Source organism: Lagopus muta, chromosome 5 (genome assembly GCF_023343835.1).
Source record: "Lagopus muta isolate bLagMut1 chromosome 5, bLagMut1 primary, whole genome shotgun sequence".
Lineage (NCBI taxonomy): Eukaryota > Metazoa > Chordata > Aves > Galliformes > Phasianidae > Lagopus > Lagopus muta.
Window position 1 is genome coordinate 8,126,501 of NC_064437.1, and position 8,812 is coordinate 8,135,312.

The window sequence follows — 8,812 nt, forward strand, 5'->3', positions numbered from 1 at the left end:
TCTCGGCCACATTGCAGTAGTGTTCCGCTCTCCATACTAAATAGGAAACTGGACGTGATGTGGAATTAGAGCCTCCCCAGCTGAAGCCACCCCACATTACTACAAATATAGCCGCCATGCGTAGGCCACAAAATGGCTCCACTCACTTTTCCCAATGAAAAGCAAATGGTGAGTGGGGAGGGATCGGGCCCCGCAGCGGGATGGAGCTGGAGGGGGGCACGGTGGGGGGCGGGGAGGGGGGGATTTTGGGGGCATGCGGGGGTCTTCTGCAGTGTGTTAAAGACAGGTGAAAGGGGGAAAAAAACCCCACAAAAACAAATGCGGCTTTTCCACGGTTGGGCTTTATTTTTTCTGTTGTTCTCCTTTGATGGGGGGGGAAGGAGGGGGCTGAGGTTGCCTTTCCTTGCTCACCCCCCACCCGGGCGCGGCCCCCACTATCGGGGCACTGTGGGGCCATGCAGGGCGAAGCAGGGCGATGTGGGGAGATGCCCACAGCTCCGCCGGGGGGGCCCGACGTGAACCGACCGCCGGACGGCTCATGGGGGTTTCTCCCCACCCCGTTCCCCATCCCTTTCCCGCTCCGTTTTGGGGGGTAATTCTCCCCACCAAGGGCACAGGGAGAGGTGCGCGGCCGGGGTGGAAATTTCCTGCCCATCCACGGCCGCAAAACAAAAGGAGTTGGAGGCGCAGAACAGAACGGGTGGAGATTTCATGCCCTCCCCCCCCTCCATTTTCTCCGTGCATTTACCCCAAAACGAAACGAAAACGCCGCAGATGCGGGGCATTTTTTTGGTTTATTTCGTTTTAACGAAAAAAGAAAAAAAAAAAAAACCCAGAGTAGAAACCGACGGGATTATTCCGTTGTTTAACGAAAAGCAAAGCCCCCGCTCGGCATTTCGCTGCGGGGGGGTCACGGACGGTTCTCTTCCTGTTGATCGCAGCCGGGCCGCTCCGGACGGACACCGGCCCCGATCCTCCGCGCTGTGCTCCGCGGCTCCGGGAGCGGCCCCGCCGCTATTCGCGGCCCCATCGGAACGAACCAACCCCGACCCCATCCGCAATCTCCTTCCCGAAGAGACAAATCCAAAAAATCCACCTGATTCAGCCCCAAAATATGTGTTTTTTTTTTTTCCTTCTCCTTTTTTCCCTCCTTTTACTTTTCTTTATTAATGCTTCCCCTAGATATATTACAATTTTTTTCCCCTAAATAAACCAGCTTTCTCCTTGGATTTATCATCCTCCTCCCCCATAGACACCAGTTCTCCCCGCTCCGCACAGGTTCGGGCCGTGTGCCGGGGCCGTGCGCCTTGCCCCCGTCCCCGCGGTGCCATTCCCGTGTCCCCCAGACCCACCCTCTCTCTCCCTTTCTCTCCCCCCCTTCTCTTCCTCCCAGGCTTTAGCAGTTTTATCCCGATGCGGGTGTCCTTCCTCTCTGTAAAATCGTAAGTACCTCGAGGTGGGAGGAGTAAATTCAGCCTGACACTGAGAGCGCTTTTGTTGAAACGGGAGAGACTCGCGGTGTCCCTACTTAAATATGACACATGTGAGTAATCTCTTCCTATACAATATGGGAATAGGCAATTAGATGCTCTTTCTGGAGGGCTGGCAGGGCGGGGGGGAGGCAGTAAAGCTTTGGGTTGAACGGTTGATATTATTCTTACTATGATTATAATTATTATAGATGGAGAGATGTGATCAAAATAATAATAATAATAATTTTCTCTGGGGTTGGATCAACCCAGAAATGATAATAATTGACCCAAAGAGAAGCAGCGGGGATGTCGGGAATGAGGTCTGCTCCGTTATGTATAGGGAGAGGAAAAAAAGAAAGACAGGTAGAAAGAAAGAAAGAAAGAGCTAGGAGGGCGGTGGGAGAAGTAGTCGCGATAGTGCTGCCCGCCCTCGGCTCTGTCGCGATAGTTTCGTTATGGGGGAGAAAGAAGGGAGCGGGGCCGCATATAATTGCCGTGCGCGGCCGCGGTTGCTTCAAGCCGGGGCCCCTTCCTCCTTCCTGCTGAGCTCATGGGGGTGCGGGGCTTTGTGTGAGCGCTTCTCCCCCCCATTCGGCAGCGCCTGAAGCTTGGTTTCCATGTTGAAAATTAATAACAATTATTCTAATACGAATAAAGTACAAATTCCACTCCAGTGGGCTGAAATGTCCTCGAAACGGAGCTGGGAGAACCTCCGGCCTCCTTCCAGTTCCCTGTCCCTATGGGTGCGGTGCATCCCCAGGGTCACGGTACAGGGGTACAATGGATGTGGGGGGGAGGGAGAGGGGGTTGTTGCCGTGACGTCACGCCGCCGCTGCGTGACGTCACGCGGCCGAAACGGGGGGACCCCCCAGATGGCTTCGGGCCGCCCCGAGCGCTGCTCTCCCCGCAGGACGATGGACAGGCCGCCCGCCCCGCCGCCCCCCAGCAGTGACCCCCGCGATGCCCGCCGCCACGACCCCGAAGCGGAGCCCACGAGCGAGCCCGACAGCAGCCGCGGGGGCATGGAGCCGCCGGCCGAGCCCCAGCTGCTGCTCAACGGGGCGGCCAAAGAGGCGGGCCGACCCTCCCCCGGGCCCCCCGCCGCCGCCGTGCCCGTCATCGAGCTGGTGCGCCGGGGGGGCTCATTGGACATAAAAAGCCGAGAGGCGGCGGGGGAAGCGATGCAGAGAGCGCCGGGCGCCGAGCCGTGCCGCGCCGCCGAAGCCGCCTGCGAAGCCCGCATGGTGCAGCTGAGCCCCCCAGCGCTGCCGCTGCAGCCCCCCGGCAGGGCCATGCTCTACAACCTGGGGCAACCGCTGGGCACCATCGGCAGGTTCGTGTCTCCCCCCGTCCCCCACCGCGTCCCCGGGGCTGAGGGGAAGGAGAGGAGGGAAGGGGGGATGTTTGGGGGGGAGAAGGGGAGGGCTGAGTCATCGCCAAAAAAAAAAAGAAAAAGGCAAACTTTGAGAAGGAAGAAAGGAGGGAAGAAAAAAAAAAAAAGAAAAGAAAAGAAAAAAAAAGAACAGAACGAAAATCCGTCGTTCCCAGAGGGGGGGGAAAGCCTGGCAGAAATACCACGGGTTGAGCCGATATGGGGCGTTTCGCTGTGATCCTGTGGTGGGGTATAGGGAGGAAAGAGGCTGAGCTGTGCGATGCTCCCCGAGCTCCTCCGCTCAGCCCCAGGGATGGAAAATGGCCCCACGGGCACAGCGCGGATCCCACGCCGGGGGTCCCTTCCATCCCCCGTGGGCTCCGGGGTCCTTGAGCATCTCCCCAGAGGTCGGGGCCGCCTCACGCCGCTCTGCCTCTGTTTGCAGCGGGTTCTTCGGCGAGCCGGACTCCTTCTCCATGTACGGCAGCAACCGGGTGAAGAGGAGACCGTCGCCCTACGAGATGGAGATCACCGACGGTGAGTACGGTGAAAAGCTCAAAACATGAAGGGGGAATATCGTGGGATGCGGCGGGTGCTTCGCGCTCGGGGAAGGCACAGCACAGATCTGTGTGCAGTGTGGGTGGTGCCATTGGGTTGGGGGCAGCCGGCCTCACAGGTCGCTCTGAGACGAACGGCAGAGGAAGGCACCGTGCTGGGGGCTGTGCTGAGGTGCGGGGTCCGACGGTGGGGATGGGTTGTTGGTTGGACTGCATGGTCTTAAGAGGTCCTGCCCAACCTCAGCGATTCTATGGTTATAGAAATAGACATGCTGTATTCTAATAAGTAAACAATATTTGATCGTACCCGAATTTTTGGCTCCAGGTGTTTATAGGTAGGGCAGAATCTTGCAGATCCCACCTCATGTAAATTTGCAAAATTAGGATCAATTTGAGGTGGAATACAAGTACCGGATGGTGCCATGAGGAGTCAGCACGTGTCACCAGTGCTGGGCTGTCCCTGTGCTCCCATGGGCTCAGATGGTGATGGCACACTGCAGGGGACAGCACTTAGTGATGGTGCCACTCTGTACAAAACATACATGGGGAGACAGAGATGTGAAAAATTATCTGAGAGGATACTCCGTAATTTTGGAAGCTTGTCTTCTTGCTGGTTTTCTTTGGATCCGTAATTACGATTACAATATAATAAGCATGGATCAATCCATTGATTGGAACAAAATCCAGGTATAACTTTGCAGCCAACTGCTTGGCTTAATTAGGGGGCTTCTCTATGAGAAATGAAGCTCTTCCATGAGCTTCCATACAGCTAAGGGGTATTTTATATTTCTCCACTGCTTGACACACTTTGCCCCAGACCTGTTCTTCTAAGAATATGGTTAATTTAGTTGCTGGCACTGATGCAAGAACCAAACATTGTAGTGGTGTCAGAATTTGTTATATTCTTGATCTTGTTTGGGGAGGAAAATGGACAGGTCAGTGTCTGGTTTCAGCATTTCATGAGACATTGCCTCTTAGTAGGCAGCTTCCTGTAAATGAGATGTGCTGGAAGCCTGTGAAGATTGAGATTTTTGGATAATTAACACGATCCACATTTCTTTCCCTTATTCCTTTATGAGTGCAAAAAGATGTTAAGCTGCACCTCCTAAATCCAGGACTGTGTGCTCTGTTTTGTCCAGAAAGAGCATTTAAGAGCAGGAATTGTGTTGCTGTAGGAGATGACAGCATGTTGTCACTGCACTCAGCAGAGCCAGGCAGCTGTGGTGGCTGAAGTCCCTTTGGTCCCCACAGAGAGACGGTGTGTGATGGGAATCCCACAGCCCATCCTTTAGGGTGCAACTCATCAGCACGTTAATTGAACACTTCATTTGTTCATTTTGTTAATTGAACACATCTGTGGTGACTTTCTCTGCCTGTGATGTTCCCTATTCCTTCCAGCATGGCCATTCTCCTGTAGTTTCTTGAGGTTGCTGCATCCTTCCATAATCAGTGTGCCCTGGAGGTGAGGATGGAGATGGCTGATGGCAGTGTCTCCTTCCACACACTGCTTTCTGTGGATCCAAGGACCTGCAGTCCTGATTTTACTTCTGGGCAGACTTCTGCTTTGTGTCTCTCCCAGCATAGAGGCAATGTCACCTCATGCCATCAGGAGTTGCCTCAATAAGCTGAAAGGAGAACTGATAGAGGGAGAATGGATGATTGCATTCCTGAGCACAGGAATACCTCCTGTTACATGACCTACAGGAATATGGCTGTAAAACTAGAAATTTATCTGGCACTGACAGAAGCAGAGCCAAATGGTCATCACTGGCAATTGGGAGACCCTTCTCCAGTCAGTGTCTGATGGAGAATCCTTGCACTGATGAGCAAGAGGGAGCAGGAGGTCCATGGGCCAGCTGGAAAGCTGCTTTGTCCTCCTCCCATGGTCACCCTTGAGGAAAGACACTGCTTCCACTGTGTGTTACACCAGGGTGAGTCCTGCTGCCCCATCACACGAAGCACCCGGAGGGCTGGTGATCTCTGCCAGATCTCCTGATCCTGGTGACATCAGGGCAGAAGGAAGATCTTGGGATCTTGGAGCTGTTAAATCCTCAGCTCATGCCAATTTCCCCTGTCCCAGTGATGTGACTTTTGGGATAGAAAAATAAAGCCATCTGGTGAGCTAGCCTTTTAATAGGATCTTTGTTGCTGAGATACCCTAAAAATACATGTAGTGGTGAGCCACTCTCCTTGGAGAGCTAAATTTAGGCATCTCAGGGGGCATCTAGAAAGGTGCAAATCAACTTTTCCCTTCCATTGAACAGGAGCTGTGGCTGTTGCGGCTCTTTGGTTAGCTTCCTGCTATTGGAAACTCTTGGTCCTGTGCCTTGATGATGGGACTAAAATAAATAGAGTAACTTGAGAAATGAGCAAATTATTAAATGACCGGAGAGATGGTGGAGATTCAAGAACCATGGAGATGAGAGACCGAGGGACAGGGTTTTGGACACTATTGGTGGTAGCTGGATGGTTGGACTGGGTGATGTCAGAGATCTTTTCCAACCTTAACGATCGTGTGGTGCTATGATTCTACGAGCCGGTGGGCGCTGCTAATAACTGTGTGCCATTGCAATTGCAGGTCCTCACACGAAGGTGGTCCGCCGCATTTTCACCAACAGCCGGGAGAGGTGGAGGCAACAGAACGTGAACGGAGCCTTCGCGGAGCTCCGCAAACTCATCCCCACGCACCCGCCCGACAAAAAGCTGAGCAAGAATGAGATTTTGCGCCTGGCTATGAAATACATCAACTTCCTGGCCAAGCTGCTCAACGACCAGGAGGAGGAAGGAAACCAAAGGGGTAAAGTGAACAAAGACTCGGGGATAGTTCAGGAAGACCTCCTGCAGGACATGCTGTCTCCGAACTCCAGCTGTGGAAGTTCTTTGGATGGAGCAGCGAGCCCGGACAGCTTCACAGAGGAGCACGACACGCTCGACTCCAAGCACGCACGGAACCTGCACCATGCCATCCTCCCTGTCGAAGGCAGCGCGCAGCGGTGATGACCCCAAATCACTCCCCGAGCGCTCAGAGAAGGGTGGCGAGACCCAGGTGGGTGGGATTTGGGACCTTCGGCTCCCCGTCTGCTCGGCCCAGGTTGGCATGTTGGCCAACCGAATGGGATGGACGCTCGGTGTTTAGGTACAGGATCGTACGAAGAAGAAAAGCGTTGAAGTCGTCTTCGTTGTACATACTGACTCTGAGGATGGGAGGGGAATGCAGCCAGCACCCCTCCAACATTCTGAGGGTTTTTTGGACCGCCTGAGGGTCACTTCTCAAGCAGTCTTGAGGCTGGGACGTGAGGAACGAAACACAGGGCTGTGGAGCACAAGCAACTGGTCCGAGCCATGCTCCTGTTGACCAAGACCTTCTGACTGTATCTTTTTAACGAGGTGAAAAATACCCTCAGCAAAAGAACTATTAAAAGGATTGAGACTTTCTTTTTCCTATCTCTCTCTCTCTCTCTTTTTTTTTTTTTTAATTGTTTTTGTCCCCTTTCCTTTCCCTTCTACCTAAAGTTGGATAGTTTGGGGTGTTGTATTTATGACGTGAGATTCCTTCTGTTCAACGCCGTCATGCAGTATCCACTGAACATAAAGGTACATAGGGTGTTCTGTGCTCCCCACCACCCCCTGAGCCCCCTTCCCTGTGCTGTAACACAGCAGGTGAGATCCTGCAGTGGTCTCCCTCAAGTTTCCCCAGAGGTTTCTGTAGGGCTGAGCTTCTCTCAAGGAAGATGAAACTCAGAATTGGTTAAGGAGAGAAAAGGTGACTAGCGATGCCCTCCCCTTGAACCAGGGACTTTTTTTGAATGAAAAAAAAGTGAAAGGAATCAATGATGCATCAACAGTTTGAGTGTACATAGGGTTATAAAAGGGTTTCAGTGGTATGCTTTGAACTTTTTGGTTTTGTTGTGTGAAAGTAGTGGTGGTAGTGCACCCCTGCAAGCACCCACAGACTGGATGCAATTAGACAGCAGGAGGCCGTTGATTGGCTGAGGCTGGTAGGAGCTACAGCCTTGTTGTATCTCCTGGCCTGGGGTGAATGCTAAGAGCACTGATGGGATCATCCCGAGGTCTTAGGGGCTGCAGAGCTGGTTTGGGACCAAGTGTCAGTGCTCTGTGGTTCCTCTGTTTCTGGTTCCTTCATGTGTAGAGGCTCCAAGGCAAAGAAATTGTAGTGTTACACCACAACCCAATGTCCTTCATAAGGGAGAAAGCCTTTGGGCTTGGCTTTAGGGCCTCTTGTAAATAATAGGCTGAGACTTTTCTCAGCATAGAGCAGGTGCATTGGGTGGGATGTACTCCCAGCCCAAGCCAGGGCTTTGAGCTCAGCCCCAAGTTGTCAGAAGCCAACAGCATCCCCCAGTGTGTAGTGGGGAGAAGGAAGACAGTGCCCTCCTGTATCCAGACCCTGCGTAAAGGGACAGCTTAAGCGAAGGAGTTACCATGGGGCAGTGCTGAGCACGAGGGGCTGCTGTAGTCACTGGTGTCCCTGGGAATGGGCACCTGGGTGGTGACCTGGGGGGGGGAGGAGAGAGGGGGGCCTCATTCACTTTTTGTCAAACTATTGCAAGAAAAAAGACCACCAACACTCTGAGATTTTCCTCATTCCCCAGAATTCTGGTTTGTTTTGTTGTTTTTTTTTTTGTTTTTTTTTTTTTAATTTCTCCCTTTTTGGTAGCTGAACAGTTGGCCAATGGTACAACCTCCTCGGTCCCCACACGCACACCTGCCCATAGCACGCTGCCGTCCTCCCGGGGTATGTACAGTTGTCCTTTAATCGTGATTGAATGGTACATTTCCCCCATCCACCCACCTTCCCCCCTGCCTGCTTCACGTCTCCGTGTGTGGAACATCGCCCCGGTTCTGTTGGAACAGCACTGCTGCTCAGTGTCGTACCGTGTGATTGAATTCTCCCCCTGCCATTATTTTCTCTCCCAGCCCTGTCCCTCTCTCTGCCACCCTCCCTTTGGCTTTCTGCATTTTTTCAGCAGAAACAAGGTAACCAGACCCGGTACCCTGACTCTCGACCCACTGTGGATGTGCTATTTAGAAAACACATTTGTTGTAATGTGTGTGTATATATAAATATATATATATAATGAATATATCAAGAATATTTCTAAATAAAGTTTTACAAAGCAGCCTCCGCTTGCTTTCCTCTCTCCCCCCCTCGCACCCATTGGCAATTCAGCTCTGTGCCCAGCTGGGAAAAGCTGCCAACAGCCAACAGATCCCTTGCAAAACCATTTCCCCATCCTGAAAGCAGGAAGGAAGCGGTGGTGTGGAGCAATCCCCCGTGTTGGGCGGGCGCCTGGGCACTGCCACCTGCTGTGTGCATGTCCCCAGAGGTCCCTCGCTGATGGCCTTGTCTCTCTTTTGGGGATGGGGCTGCTGGGGACAACGCTGCTGTG

At 53.0% G+C, this 8,812-nt stretch overlaps 1 protein-coding gene across 5 annotated transcripts; it reads left to right on the forward strand.

Annotated features, from left to right (window-relative positions):
• TAL1 (TAL bHLH transcription factor 1, erythroid differentiation factor) lies at positions 1–8,466 on the forward strand. 5 transcript variants are annotated; one of them, XM_048946289.1, is made up of 5 exons: positions 2–168; positions 1,394–1,543; positions 2,383–2,805; positions 3,290–3,381; positions 5,980–8,466. In XM_048946289.1, coding segments are annotated over exons 2-5 (936 nt in total). In that variant the 5' UTR covers positions 2–168; positions 1,394–1,541; the 3' UTR covers positions 6,399–8,466. The 5 variants fall into 5 exon arrangements, with proteins under 5 accessions (XP_048802245.1, XP_048802246.1, XP_048802243.1 ...); XM_048946288.1 differs by lacking the exon at positions 1,394–1,543 and having other exon boundaries at positions 1–168; XM_048946286.1 differs by having other exon boundaries at positions 942–2,805.
• The last annotated feature ends 346 nt before the right edge of the window (positions 8,467–8,812 follow it).